This window comes from Mytilus edulis, chromosome 12 (assembly GCF_963676685.1).
Source record: "Mytilus edulis chromosome 12, xbMytEdul2.2, whole genome shotgun sequence".
NCBI classification, from domain to species: Eukaryota; Metazoa; Mollusca; class Bivalvia; order Mytilida; family Mytilidae; genus Mytilus; species Mytilus edulis.
Window position 1 is genome coordinate 67,408,760 of NC_092355.1, and position 16,789 is coordinate 67,425,548.

At 32.2% G+C, this 16,789-nt stretch overlaps 1 protein-coding gene and 1 pseudogene across 1 annotated transcript; one reads left to right on the plus strand and one right to left on the minus strand.

Annotated features, from left to right (window-relative positions):
- The first annotated feature begins 725 nt into the window (after positions 1 to 725).
- Positions 726 to 5,558, plus strand: LOC139497791 (uncharacterized; annotated as a pseudogene).
- Positions 5,559 to 5,628: 70 nt separating this feature from the next.
- LOC139497792 (uncharacterized) lies at positions 5,629 to 7,931 on the minus strand. Its single transcript, XM_071286025.1, has 3 exons — positions 7,275 to 7,931; positions 6,155 to 6,717; positions 5,629 to 6,122 (listed from the first exon to the last, which is right to left on the minus strand). Exons 1-3 carry the CDS (start codon positions 7,841 to 7,843, stop codon positions 5,644 to 5,646), a joined length of 1,611 nt encoding a protein of 536 aa, XP_071142126.1. The 5' UTR covers positions 7,844 to 7,931; the 3' UTR covers positions 5,629 to 5,643.
- Positions 7,932 to 16,789: the final 8,858 nt, after the last annotated feature.

A 16,789-nucleotide genomic window follows, 5' to 3' on the forward strand; every position in this document is an offset into this window, starting at 1 on the left:
GTTTGGAAAAATGTTTTACATTGTTCATGTTGTTATAAATAAAAAAATAAGAATTTGAGTCAAATCGGTGAACATGAATTTGGCAGCTAGTGCCCCTTTAAAATTTGATGCATTTTTTTTTCAAAGAATGCGATTTTGAAATGTTTTTTAATCTTTTTCTGGTATATATCCATTGACTTCATAGATAAAATGAAGATATATTGTAAAACAGAAGCTTGTGACATGCATTTTTCGGGTTAAATTTCAGTTATGTTTCAATGCTATATCATATTAACACCAAGTAAACAAATGTTCGCTACAATGTTTAAAGAAAACAAGCTTTTGAAAAGAACAGAAAAAAATTAGGGTCCATGTGCTGATTTTCGAGATATAAGCCATTTTCATACATTTCATATTGGCACAATTTTCCTTTGAAAAATTATTAAAAAAAATAACAAGCACTTTATAAGAAATTGAAATAGGGCTTTGAATGTCTGGCAACATTAAAACACAAGAATGGAAAACATCATAAAACTAAGATATATTATATGTTAACTTTACCTATTTGACTATACCCATTGCAATCTACTGTAGAAAAGTTCAACCTTGATGCAACCTTCTGGTGAAAGAATAGTAGTGTTTCGAGTCATGTTCAAACGGAAGTTTTTCGGATATTACTTTTAGTCACGTGATACTTGACTTTTTTTCCACATGTTTACTTCCGGTTATTTCGCGCTTCCTTGACAATGAATAAACAACAACAGAAAAAAGTTACAAAATGGTATCATTGTGCCGCAGAAGGTTGTACATCTGATGACAGGAAAAGAGCAAAGTATCCGTACATGCAAAATGTTCGTTTTCATTCGTTTCCGACTGAGAAGAATCCCAAACTGCGGGAAAAGTGGCTGAAGTTGCTGAGACGAGATGATGCTTACTTTGTTCCCACTTTTAAGCAAAGAGTGTATTCCCTTCATTTCGTGGACGGTGAGCCTACAAGTGAACATCCGTATCCAGAGCTTTTTTCATACAATAACTTCAAGAATATGACAACTCCATATGGTACCAGCATTCCTGCATCAGATACTGTGAAAAAACTTTCTAATGCCAGATCTAGAAGTTCAGCAACATCAATGCCTACTGAAGATGACTGTGTGCATGTTACAGATGAAAATGTGAACCTATCTTCAACTATAATGTCTTTATGTTTGTTTATGAAACAGTCATCTGTTATGATTTTCTGATATTAAAAACATGCATAACTCATCCACAGAGGCAGATTTAAAGGGTTTTTATCCCCATTTTTTTGCAGGAAATTAAAAAAAATATATATTCATAAGAAAATGTCTGATACATGTACATATTTGAATATTGTGCATTTGTACTTGATGATATTAGAGATAGCTTCTTTGGAGATGCTACATGTATCATATTGTATGTGTGTAAAGTTTAAGGTAACCCCTTTATTCATACTCCACAATATCAAAACATATAGATGAGCAATTAATTTACTTGACCAAGTTTTTAGAACAAGTGATTTAAAATGGAAAAATTATACCGTCAATGATAGTGTGACAAATCGCATTGATTAAAAACCCCTCGATTATATATACTATTCATGTGCAAATTGCAATTGTATCATATATAACATTGTATTTACTTCAAGTAAAAATCAGGCACATGTAATTGTATGAAATGTCTGTATAAAGTTAAAATTATAGAATTTCATTGATGAAATTAAACACATTACATTATATAAACATTATTAAATGATTTATGATTTTTTTTTTCAGATCCTACATGTATTGTGAGGTATCCACCATCTGCAATTAAAGAAGTTACAGTTCAGACAGCTCATGAAAAGACCAGGCAGTGCTTATTATCTGAAGGTAAAAATACATACTGCAGTAATAAATGAATAGTATTTGTGTACATGTACTCATGGGTATCGGGACTGTTCGCCCTGGGTTCGTTCGCTCATAGAGTCCGTTCGCCCTACTTAAAAAATATTAATGGCATTGAAGTTGAATCAACTTATTCAGATATTTCTATGGTATATGTTCTTGAGTGTATGGCTTGTTTAGGATCATTAAAATTGTTCAATGACAAAATACATGAAATAATTCGGATCACTGATTATTGTGATACTAGTCTTTTGATGGATTATTAATAAAAATCAAACGTTTTGTTTTGATAAAATATTCAGCTGGAAATTAATTAAACCAATGATGTACGAACTGTAAATCATGAAACATGTATTGTATTCCAGTATTTTACTCTGTAAATCAAAGGGAAAATGATAAATTGATTGCGGGAATATAAATATTCTGTAAATTTTTCAAAAAACTTTTCCATATTTTGTTCAAATACTTAAAATTATGAAATCAGAACAATTAGAAAAAAATAAAAATCAGGGCGAATGGACCCTGGGCGAACAGGAATCAGGGAGAATGGACCCTGGGCGAACAGAAATCAGGGCGAACAGATACCAGGGCAAACGTGAATCAGGGCGAACGGACCCGGATTCGTACTCATGTATTTTACAGCAAGATAAAAAAAAACTATATAACTTATTGTTTATATTGTATAGATCTCTATTTATGATACTACTTCTGTACATTTGTGTATTTGTGGTTGAGGTACAACAATGTACCAAATTCATCTTAGCACCACCCACATTGTATTAACTAAAATGTTGAATTGCGATAGTGAAAACACCCTTAGTTGTGGGCCCAAAAATGAGTGAAACTCAATACATATGTATAAAAAAAATTCAATCTGATTTGTTTCTGATTTTTATAAACACAAACATGACAAAGGGACATCTTTGACTATATGTCATTTTTAATTGCCAATGTCAGAGACAACTATCTAATTAAAAACTTATTCTGATGACTGAAACAAACTAGCATTAACATTAGACATTATTTCTATTAAAAACACATGCATGTACAAATAAATAAGGCCATACATTTTCTCATTTGAATTGTTTTACATTGTCATTTCGGGACCTTTTATAGCTGACTACATGTATGCAGTATGGGCTTTGCTCCTTGTTGAAGGCTGTACAGTGACCTATATTTGTTAATTTTTGTGTCATATTGGACTCTTTGTGGGGAGTTGTCTTATTGGCAATCATACCGCATGTTCTTTAATATATATGAAGTCAATTTTAAGTGAGTTGTTTGATGGCATGTTTTTTATGTATAACTTGTCATATTTTTCAGTTATTTTACCAACCCCAACACCTACCATTGATCATGCATATACCATATCATCTGAGTACAAAGACCAGGCGTGTCAAACAATACTGACGGGTGATGACATTGAAAAATTGATCAGTTTGGAAAAAAACAGAGATGTTCTTTTAAGGGAGGCAGTGGTAGACATTGTGACAAAAAATGATGAAAGTGTAAAGAAGTATACTGGAGTGCCATGTAAATCTCAACTAATTGGAATATTTGGTAAGTGTTGTGCATGTACATGTAAATTTAGACTTTGGTAACAGAAACACTAACTTCATAATGATCATCTGGAAAACAACATGACCAAAGGTCTTGAATTGAAAGATTAAAATTTCAAAAGGTGAAAGACATGGATGCTTCATACAATATACTTTGTATACAGATGTCTTATGTTTTGAGCTTAAACTTGCTATCTCTCATACATGTATGAAACTAAACCGCAACCTCAGTCATATTCTTGGTGCAGTTGTCTAAGTTTTAATTCATATATTTTTTAATAAATATATTTCTCAGATACTTTAAGTGTTCAGTCAATTAAAAATGTATAATTGGTGACAGTGTATTGAAATTTTGTAAGGAATTCTTGAATTTCCTGTCTGACACCAATTGTTTGACTTTCATGACATAATTTTCATGGTTCGTTAGTTGTTAGTACATGTATTTAAAAAAAAATCGAAATAATTGTAAGGCCAAATAAGTCAATAGAAAGATGAAGAGCATAAATTTACGGTCAATTTGAATTGTTTTCAGTGGCGGATCCAGAAATTTTCATAAGAGGGGACCCACTGACTGACCTAAGAGGGGGACTGCTCGAGTCACGCTTCAGTGATTAGCTATAGGAAGATGTGGTGTGAGTGCCAATGAGACAACTCTCCATCCAAATAACAATTTTAAAAAAAGTAAACCATTATATGTCAATGTAAGGCCTTCAACACGGAGCCTTGGCTCACATCGAACAACAAGCTATAAAGGGGCCCAAAATTACTAGACTAGTGTAAAACCATTCAAACATGAAAACCAACCGTCTAATCTATATAAAAAAAGAAACGAGAAACACGTATAAATTACTAAAACAAACGACAACTACTGTACATCAGATTCCTGACTTAGGACAGGTGCAAACATTTGCTGCAGGATTAAACGTTTTAACGATTCCCTATATAAGCAACCAAATTTTTTTCCCAAAAAGGGGGGCCCAGGCCCCCCTAAATCTGCCTCTGGTTTATAGCTAAATATGCGGTATAGAATTTGCTCATTGTTGAAGGCAGTATGGCTACGGTATGTAGTTAATTTCTATGTCATCTTGTTTCTTGTGGAGAGTAGCCTCCTTGGCAATCATACCACATCTTCTTTTTTATACTTAAAGATGTATGTACTAAAAAAAAACATCAAATCAGTGTCAGATTTTAATAAAGCTAAAATTTATGACTACATGTATGTATATTTATTTTGTAGAAGTATTAGATGAAGCTGAACCAAAAGTGAAGTACTGGTCAGGTAAACAGTCTACTGAGGATGTCAACTACCAGAGTGGAGACAGATGCAAGAGTGGACCACCGAGAAAACTTTCCAAATTCCATGAATACATTCTTACACTAATGAAGCTACGTCTTGCTATATTATCATTTGTTTGGGGTGATTTGTTTGGTGTATCGGAATCAAGAGTATCTCAGATATTTACCACATGGATAAATTTAATGCATATGGTTTTAACAACTTGCATTAAGTGGCCATCAAGACGTAACATTAAGAAGTATATACCAAGATCATTTCAGACCAGTTTTCCCAAAACTACTGGAATAATTGACTGTACAGAAATGTTTATTCAAAAACCAAAATCACCTACGGCTCAAAAGTAGAACATACAGTTCGTACAAATCACATAACACTTTCAAATGTCTTGTTTGTATAACTCCATCAGGAGCATTTTCATTTATCTCTGATTTGTCGGGTGGTAACACTTCAGACAGATACATCACAGAGCACAGTGGCTTTCTTGACTCAATTAAACCTGGTGGCGAAATAATGGCTGACAGAGGATTCACTATTCGTGATCTATTGACTGGTCGAAGGGCAACATTAGTGATTCCTCCATTTACAAAGAAATGTAAATGGGAAAGGGGAAACGACTCTCTGCAGCAGATGTTGTTAAGACTAAATCTATTGCCAAACATAGAATCCATGTGGAACGATCAATTCGAAGGCTAAAACTGTTTCGTATGTTGTTCACGTGATGGCCATTAAATTTAAACCATTAGCCAATCAAATGGTCAAAGTCAGTGGATTCATTTGTAACTTAGATAAGCCACTAGTAACAAAATAAAATGCAAATTGAAAGATTTTTTTCTTGTTTACTCTGAAAAAAAGAACTAAGTACACGAAGAACATGAACATGACAAAGTTTAAATTCAGTTTTATTCTTTTATTTATTGCATAGTATTTTATCAATATATTTGTGGAAAAAACTGTCACATTTGTCAACAATTGAAGCATAAAAATCCTCATCAAAGTAAATTCTTTCACAAATGAAAGATTTGTTAGTGTAAAAAATAAAGTCACACCATTTTATATTGCACACTCCCATTTGTCCCTGAATCTGTGTGTACCATGGCGAACTTTGTTTGAGGCATACATTTTGATTTTCATCGAAACATAGGTGATATTTTTTGTCAGTATGTCTGCATATTTCTTGTGGAGTTGAATTTTTAAAAGAAAAGCCACATTTGATTTCAATCAAACCTTTTCCACAACATTTACAATTAATTATTCCATCAGGTGATGCTCCTAAAAATGGATGAGCTTTAGATACATGAAGACCACATAAAGATATTTTAGCACATTTATGTTTTGTTTTTTTTTTATAATTCTGAAAGTATAAATGTCTTGCAATTGGTTCATTGAGATTATTCCATATTCCATTGCAGGTGTGTTACTTTTGTTGTTTTGCTGTAAAATATTTCTTAAAATGTAATTGTCTTTCTCATCCCCAAATTTAAAATGTAAAACAGAATGAAATAAAGATGCTGTAATTCTTGTTCTTGCTTGAATTTGGTGTATTATGTCATTATCATGATACAATTTAATAAAGTCTAAAAAGTTATTATCGTTATCTTTGCTTTTATCAGCTAATTGTTTCATGGACATAGGGATTTCAACTTCACCGTCACTTTCATCACTGGAATTTTCTAATATATGTGAAAAAACAGATTTATTTATTTTACACAAATTAAAAACACGTTTTTCTATCTCATGTTCCGAAAGTTTTAATCCTTTTGAAGGTGTTAAATGCGAAGAATGCGGTTCTACTGGCAAAGAAGATGAAGGGTTATTTCTAATATCGATTTTATTGATTGTCAGTGGTTCTGACAATTTTCTTGCTCTATCCCAAGTACATGGCACATCAGTACCAACTTCTGTATTTCTGTCTCTGTGTCTACTTGAAAAGTTTTCTAATGAGAACAGGAGGGCTGTAATATGCTTGCATTTACCATTATCACTGAAAAAAAATACACTACATGTACATTTACAATATTACATGTAGGATTATAACAACTGTAAATCTTTTCATTTCACATATATGTGATATCAGTGTAATGGTTAGTGTTTGGAAATATTTTGATAAATTCTGTGTTAATTATTACCCTAACCCAGATACAAATTAAATACTTGTTTTCATAATAAAAACAAAATATTTATCAAGTCAGATTTCTAGTATCAAAATTTCTAGTCAATCAACATCTTTATAAAACATAAGATGTGGAATAACTGCATCTGCCAATGAGACAACTCTTCATTTAAGTCACAATTTGAATAAAGGTCAAAGAACAGCCTTCAACACTGAACCTACATGTAGCATGAATATGGCTTTAAATAAGCATGTAATGTCCAATTTACAGAAGTATTTGTATTTTGTATTGATAAGAAGAAATGAAATTAAAACTGCACATGGTTTTGTTTATAGTCTAATAGAGGTAATTAAAAAAAATATTGGTAAGTTTGAATGCTGTGCTTGGTATATATTATATATTTTTAAGGTCAGACTAATCAACTTACACAACACAAGTGCATCCACCACTTCTGAAATGGCCCTCTGTTCCAACAATAACCCAGGGGTTGTAAGGGTTTTCTGACTGCCCTGTCTCGGGAACACATGCTGCTCTCACATAGAAATATTCAGTGTTTATGAGTCTGTGCAATTTTACATCATCAATGTGATTGGATGTATATAAATTAAATCCATTATCTCTCCTGTAATTTGATAAACGTGACTCATTCCATTGACCAACTTTCATCAGATATATCAAAATGTCGTATGATTCTATCAAAGGCAAATCCCGCAAATCAGATTTCCAGTTCAACACCGTTGTAATTTCGGGTAAAACATATTTAGCCCCATTCACTTCCACTGTTCTACGAAACGAGTCCATATCTTTGTAGTCGTTTTGTGTTTGCGTAACTTCCAACTGCAATTCTACAGCAATTTCATATAGCCTAACCAGCTGCTGCTTCCGATAAAGACTACATGTTATTCCTCGTTTTGTAAGGAATGTCTTGAGATCCGGTATGTGCATTCTTTTGAACTGGGAAACATTATTATCCATTGCAGCCGACATTATTGACATTGACAACGAAAAACCGGAAGTAACGCTGTGGAATTTTTCTACGTCAGCTATGCTAATCACACCTCCACATACGAGAGGTCGACGAACCCGAAACACAACTATTCTATATTCGTAGGAGATCCGCGATATATAGAAAGCGGTCCACATTTACCTCTGAAAACTGACATGTAGGACTTGATTAATTTGCTTCATTAAGTAAGTTAGTAAGTAAGTATATAGTTACACCAGATATAAGAAGAATTGACAAGAATTTAATTACTGTGACAGTGTCTTAAAAGTCATATGAGATACTCGTCACCTTTGTACCTTTTTGCCTTTTTAACATTTTATGATTCGAGCGTCACTGATGAAATCTTTTGAGACGTCTGGCGCAAATATATAGTTTCAATCCTGGTATTTAATATGCCCATTAAATGTATAAATAATAAAAGTTGCCAGAAACACTGTCCTAATGGATAATTGGCAAATATTCATAAACCTTGTCTACATCTTTTACATCAGTTCTTCGTAATATGTCTTTTTATACTTCATCTGTTTCACAACATAATTGCTATTGGGGTAGTGGCCATACTTCATAGACCTAGAAATAAGATCAAAGTTACAAGAAAATATCAGATATACTGTGTTTAAAGACACATGGTGCCAAACCCCATGAAAATATAAAACAAAAAATCTTAACACACGCGAAATCTTGATTTCCGGAATTTGAACCGTTTTCATCTTTTTAAAGAAAGGTAAAACAGCTTTGTAACCCCAGCTTGTACATCCATGTCTTTCCCATTTATCATAATCATGCCGATTTCCTCTCATATGAATCATAACATTCATACTTCCGGTACCTCTTAACCTCGTGGAAAATAAGCACTCTGAAAAAGAATAAACGATACTATATTTTTAATTTAATATTTTGACATTTTAGCGGTATATTTAAATTCTTCATTGTTGTCATGACGGGGATGAAATTAACAGAAATAAATGGTCAATCCGAAAACAAATGTTTGAACAAGCGCTAACATTTTCATCCACATTTAAAAACCTTGACCTAAGAGGGACGAAAGATACCAGAGGAAGAGTCAAACTCGTAGATAGACAATAAACTGACAGTGATATGGCTTAAAATAAAAAGACAAGCAGAAGAAAGCAAAGACGACATAACATAGAAAACTAAAGACTTAGCAACAAGAAACTTGTGTTGAACTCAGGTGCTCCGGAACGGTAAGCAGATCCTGCTCCACATGTGGCACCCGTCGTGTTGCTGATGTTATTACAAATCCGGTAAATAATTTAATTTGGTAGGTCACATTCGTGAAAAGGGAAGGGTATTGTAGTTACGACAGAAGGAAAATATCCGATATCATCTGTGAAACTGTTGTTCCATAACCTATTCCTAAACTGGACTCAAACTTTGAAATTCAAGTTTCACTAAAGTAAAAGACGCCCATTTTGCAAGTTTTCTAGTTAATCGATTTGTTTTCTTCATTTTCTGTATTTGTCATATCACTTATCAAATTATAATCAATAATTATGTTAAGACCGATTACTTGAGTTTGAATGTCCTTTTGTATCAGTCGCCTCTTTTTAACCGTTACATATTTTCTGCATTTCGACAATGATGATTGGAACCCAAATATGTGTCATTTCAAAGCGTATGGTATCACCAAAAGGACCAAAAATAAGTTAAGAACCGGACAAAGATTCAGATCTATCCATTAATTAATCACTGAAAATTTCATATAGGGAATATATGTATTTCCATACAAATTGGGGATACAATTCAATGTATAATGGGTTATATGCTCAAAGGCAGATAATTTCCTAAACAATGAAAACGATTTGTTTGAAATGATGTTATCGAAGGTTATGGACACTGAATGATCAAGAGTCCGAAAGAATTTAACTGATCTCGGACTTATTTACCTCATTTTTCATCCCAAAAGACGAATGTGTCTGTTGAACACTGTTGTAGTTCCAGTCTTGTTTGCTTCGTAAAAGCCTAATACATCTTGTCCTAAATAATGAACTCCGAAATTTAGGGAGATGTTTCTACACTGTTGATTTATTCCGATAGTTCGAGAAACAATAATGCAAAATTTAGAAAAAAAAAATAGTTATTCATGTGCAACAACATATGTGGTATTTATCAAATTCAACATCAAAATACCACCTTGTAAATTGGTGCGTAAATAAAAAAATGATTTCATGTAAAAGGTTTCTAAGGTTGTTAATTTAAACTTGAAATAACACGAAGGACACAAAAACACGTCAAAATTACAACAAGGACACCTATACATGTCAATATACATTCAAGGACACATCTACATGTCAAAATAATACCAAGGACACAAACGCAAAGTTTAATTCACCATTTTCTACATAACAAAATGCTTGTACTAAGTCATGAATATGACAGTTGTTTTCGTTTTATTTGACGTGTTTGAGATTTTCATTTTGCCATTTGCATGTTTCTTGGAGTTCGTTATTTTTGTTATTGAAACTTTCATAACTGACCTAAAATAACATTCGTCACAACACGGCCGTTTCCGTAACTTCATCTAACGAATAGAAGAAGAGTAGCGGATTGACCCGAGAATTGCCGATTACTCTCGAATAGAATATGCAAAGGTTTTATTAATGCAAAACTAGAATGTACCCTAATATAACCATTGTAGAAGAGCATGTGTGTTGTAAGTAGAAACGTGACTCAGCTGTAAACAATTTTTTAAATTATAATTACTATTCTACTTTCTATTTCATACGCTATCACACTGTAATTGAAGGAAACAATATTTTTGTTTCATTTTTTTGCAGACCGTAGATTGAAACTTTAAACACTGATATGATATATTTTTGGAAAAAAAAACAATTATTGTTGAGTATTTAAAGGTTTCAATATTGACAAATTGAAGTTAATATTGGATAAATATATCATTCATGGAAATGTGTTTTTTTTATTGATTTTTTATATACTTTTGATTAACCAATAGTCAGCTAACATACATTTTGTGGGTGTTCGGAAACTGTCTTACTATTTTATGTTAAAGACGATCAATTTTTAAATAGAAAAAAAAAGACATGCAGATCATTGAACAAGTCAGGGAAAATGAAGCTAGAAATTGTGTTGTTTCATCTTAACTTGCTCATTAAACTTTACAGCGGAACGATATTCATATCAGCACATCATAAACCAGATGCAGATGCAAATTTGAGAATCAGAACAATGATGAAATAATAGTTTCTATATCAATAGCTGAATGTGATATGAGATGTTCATTAAATCCTCGTTGTGTATCCTTCTTTTACAATACGTTGACAAAACTGTGTATTTTACATTCAAATCCTTTTACTTATACTGTTATACCCAATTCAGGAACTGGATGGAGATTTTATGAAACTCGTGATCGTAAGTTCATATTAAACATGTATTTGAAAATACGTCTACATAGAATAACACCCGCCGAATGAAATTAAATATTGGGAAAGAATTCTACTTCAATAAGTAAAAAAAAAACAAAAAAAAACAAAAAAAAAAAACAAACAAACAAAAAAAACAAATAGTAATAAATATATATTAATTTTGGGTATTAGTGATTCTAATGACATGAGACTTTTTAATTTTTGCTGTTGTAAAATAATTTGACTAATTTTCAGGAACTGGTCGCTGTCCTGATAATTTCTTTCTCTATAGACAACTTAACTTGTGTTACCAGTTCATGCCATCTATCATGGCTGGTTATATTTCTTGCCCTTTTGGTACATTCCAAAGAATTGATACTGAGGAAGAACAGAACTATACAATGAAAATCACAGGTAAGTAGAATAAAATCAGTATCAATATCACTGGGAGAAAAACTTGTAAAAAAGGGGCGGGTCAGTATTCAATGTTATGATTTGGATTGTAACATTGTTTATATTTAATTATCATGTGTCGTCAAGCTCTTTAACATCGTTATTTATTTGATCTATTCAACTATTTATATTCGAGCGTCACTGGAGTCTTCTGTAGACGGACTGATATTACACGAAATTGTTATCTAATGTAAAGGGGAGTTAAAGCGATATTTTTCCCCTCTTTTATTTGATATTTCAAACTGTGTGTTTTTCATCGTTTTTTAAACAATTTCATAATTACAATTTCAACTTAAAAGGAGCTTTCAAAAAACTAAAATGAGAAACCAAGTGAAGTTTGTTTCGAGTCAATATGATTTGTTTAAATTTCCTTTCTAGCTAAGGAGTTAGGGAATATTATATACACACAAATCTTCTTTTAACAAAAAGATAATTTTGAGTAAAAGAGCATTTAAGATTTAATCCTGTCAATGGCATTTCGAAATGTATCGTGTCCATTACCTTATTTGATTGTAAAAAAATGAAATGAAAGTATTACACAAAAAAACTGTTATAACGTAAATATCAATAGTATGTTTTGAAAGCATAATAAGTAACACGCAAATTTATAAAGTTAGAAAATATTGACTAATCGTATTAACGAAAGATGGTAATGATAGACTTTTGAAATTGTATCAAATGTATTTTGTGCTTAAAAAGTATGTCCAATGAATAGAACCAAAACAAAGCGGTATGTATGGGCTTTGCTCATTGTTGAAGGTCGTTTGGTGACCTATAGTTGTTAATTGCTGTGTCATTTTGGTCTCTTGTGGAGAGTTATCTTATTGGCAATCATACCACATCTTCTATTTTTATATGTATGACACTTTTCTATGATATTACATTCAAACGTATACTGAACAATATAACTATGATAAACATATACGATATTTTCAGTAGCATTGATGAATTCTGATATGCAAAATTTTAATTGGCTATCATGTCAAAAACCTAAACCTTATGATTAATTGTAAAATAAAGGAACCAAATATATGATATTTTTCAATTAAATCATCAAAATGCATGACGGGAAATAAAGCCTTCTGAAAAAAAAATGTTTGCATAAGCATTTAGGATAAAAAATTCATTCTCATTTACGAAATTTGGTAGACTCCTTCCGCCTTTATCAAATATCTTAAACAGGTTAATATTGTTACACAAGCAAGAAAAGGATACGTATAGTTACATGTATCTTTATTTTACGAAATTGTCCTTCGATCCCACTAGCTGCAAAATTCAATGAAAAACTATCACTACAAATTAAGGGCACACGTGTGGTTGTCAATGAAAGTAACAATGTCGCCATATGTAAACATTTAATAGCGATAAGCAGATATCATTGGTTTACTCAATCTCGTTGAGATGACTAACGATAATCTATCATTATATACATCAATGTACAATTTTAGCTGATATAGAACTCGTATACGATGATCTAATATGCATGCAAGGCAAGAATACAGGAGATGGTTGGAAATTCTTGGATGGAACGCTTATGACGTATTTCAAATGGGGCCACAACCAACCGAAGTTTTTGTCAAATCAACTGCGCATGGTCAGAATGAACCATTACAAGTGGTTCACTACTCCTGATACTAAGAGTTGCAGTTACCTATGTGAATATCCATGATTTATAATGACAGTACAGATTCACATATAAATACATGTTCAGCACTAAATGTTCTAAGTTGTGCAGTTATCTGTGTAAATATCCCTGATTTATGACGACAGTAGAAATTTACATACATGTTCACCACTATTTGTTCCAAGTTGTCCAGTTACCTGTGTAAATATCAATAACTTAATGTTGTTGTTCTGGAAGCACAATTATAAACATATACATATATTTCTTTTACAAATTGTGACTTAGATGGAGAGTTTATTCATTGACACTCATACCACATCTTCTTATATCTATCTACAGACAAGATCTTTGAATCATAATCTTGTGTATTGATGTACTGATATTGTATTGCTATAACAATTCGTTATACGTATAAAATTTAAGCAATGACCATGCAGATTTTTGTATTAGACGAATCCTTGTAAATATATTGAATGGTATCTGTTTTGACTGTGGCCACAATCACCCAGGTAGAAATGTTGTGCCTTTGTTGGTTTAACAAACCAGAATTCGTAGACCCAGCAGCAAAGTGGATCAGCGTTTACCCAACATTATGGAATAATGTTGGCATGTTTGAAGATAAAGTTTTCTATCCTAACGTTATCTATTGTTTAGATTAATATTGCCCTACACATTAACATTTTGGAATAACGTTGGGCATGGTTGAAGATAAAGCTGTCTATCCTAACGTTAACTAATGTTTAGATTAATATTGCACTACACATTAACTTTCAAAGTTCACAATGATCTTTTACTTTACTTTTCGTTATAAAGATGATGTTCTTTCGTTTAATAATTCAAAATTTGGGGATTATGTTAAATGCATCCATCCCATCGACTTTGAGATAAAGAAAACAACAGATTCAGTCACTGTGGATTTATTATTATTCGTTGGATACCAATCGTGGTTTTCATGGGTACATGTTAATCGCGAATTTAAATGTTAAACGAATAAAAAATTTTGTTTCATGTTGTATGCAGACTTTGGCTAAACCACGAAATCAAATATCCGCAAAATGACAAGTTTTCTGCATTCCACAAAAATTGGTCCGCAATAAGTCTATCATAATCTTGACTTACACCTAGAAATTGACAATGAATTTCGGTTGAAAACAATTTTACGATAAAAGGGATGATTTGAGTTTCCAAATAGTGAAATTTCTAATTCTATATAGCAACATTCCAGAAGCGCAAGCATACGGATAATTTATCTCCCAATTCATACAATATTCCCGAGCCTGTACTTCCTCTTATGATGTTTTCGATACAGGGTTGCTGCTTAAAAGCTATAAATTAAGAGTTCCAAACGGTGAAATTGAAATCATCATCTTTTCATAAATTTGAACAGACACTAAAACGAGTTGATTGACTGTTATTGTATATCCGTTTGATGATAGCGAATATGTTCCTAATGTCGTAACTAAAATCCCGTCCACTGTTCATAAATGATATATACCGAATTAGTCGTGTTACCGGGTTTGTACTTACAATACGACAAGTGCCACATGTAGAGCAGGATCTGCTTATTATTTCAGAGCACTTTAGATCACCCAGAGTGTTTGGTAGGGTTTTAATTGTTTTCTATTTTCTGTTTTGTCTAGTATTGTTTGTCAGTTTGTCTATTTCTTTTTTAGCCATGGCGTTGTCAGTTTTATGGTCCCTCTGGTATGTTTAGCTCATCTGTTTATGACGCCACACAGAAAGGTGATTCTTGTATGGCGTCAAAAGTTCAAGTGTTGCAATAAGGTCTTTACTGAAAAGAACAATATGAAAAACAAAGGAGACACACTAAACCAACATAAAAACGAAAGTTTCCAGAAATTACATAATGTTAATAGCCACCTGTTAACTTATATTTTTACCTATATAGAACAATTAAAGAATAACTAATTTAAGAATTGAAATTTTAAAAATATTCAACGATTGACCGAACAACATATTTACTTGCGAATGCGCATAGCGCATGACCTAATAATCAATGTTATTCAGTCACCTTTTTTAAAATATTTTTCGATATTTCAATTGTCGGATTAGTTATTTTATACTACATTGACCATAGACTTTAATTGACATCTTGTAGAAAATAGAAGGAACTAAATTCTGTGTACGCATTTTTAAATTGTTTTTGATGTAACGCCATCGACGAAGTCCGAAGAACATCCATTGTTATTTGACGTCAGAGGAGTGAATAACTGGATTTATTTCACAAATAAAATTTAGGACATCATAAAAATATCTCTTTCTATTTCACTAAGAAATCAAGGTAAGTCATTGCAACCAATGGTTTGTAGCGCAGTAGATCTAGATCTGCATTTATGTGACAGTTTGGGATACGTTATAAATGCATTTGTAATGGAAATTCTTCTTATCAGTCGCATGAATTAGGAAAACACAAAAGTGCAGAATTTGTTTAAAGTTTTCCGACGCTGTCAAACAATTTTTTTTTTCTCCAAATTTAACAATGACAGGTTTGGGGAAAAACTGCATTCAGATTTATTTTTTGTCTAACTTGGGATCAGAAAATTTGTTTGTTTAAGAAAAAACATTACCCCCACCCCCTCCTTCCTTTTTGAAGAAGTTAAATGGTCGTAATGTCAAAAAAAAAAACCAATAAGAGTTTGTTCACAATGTCAAATTTGCAATGCTGTAATTTAAAAGTATTTTCTCTAATACACTAATACGATAAAAAAGAACTGGAGTAAATAAGCTGAGTAAAATGATTCCTAGAAGGGTGATTAATTTATACTTGTTTGTCTATTAACTTTTGTTTATCTGAGCGTCACTTGAGCGTCATATGTAGACGAAACGCGCGTCTGGCGTAACAAATTATAAGCTTGGTATTTTTGAAAACTATTAACACCATTGGGTCATTGCCAGTGCTGGTGGACATTTTGTCCCCAAGGTTATCACTTACCTAGTAATCAGCACTTCGGTGTTGACATGAATATCAATTTGGGTCTTTTTTTATAAATTTACTGTTTGCAAAAGTTTAAACTAGTCGAACTACTAAATATTTTCTTATTCCAGGCATAGATTATCTTAGTCGTATTTGGCACAACTTTTTTTGTAATTTTGGGTCTTCAATGCTCTTCAACTGTATGCTTATTTGGCTTTCTAACTTTTTTTATCGGAGCGTCACTGATGAGTCTTCATCTTATGTAGTCGACACGCGCGTCTGGCGTAACAAATTATAAGCTTGGCGACCAACAGGTCACAATCATCAGAAAAATAGATAATATTAGAGACCACAAACTTGAGAACGATACAAGAACCAACAAAATGAAATATAATTCTAATAACAGGAAAATATTTTCCTGGCTGTTTGAAGGAAAAAAAATTATTATATTTATACCAGCGCAAGTGTTGTCCATAGAAAGAAAATAGAATTGGAGAAATAAATAATTTTATCATTTGGTTTATCAAACTAAACTATCAAA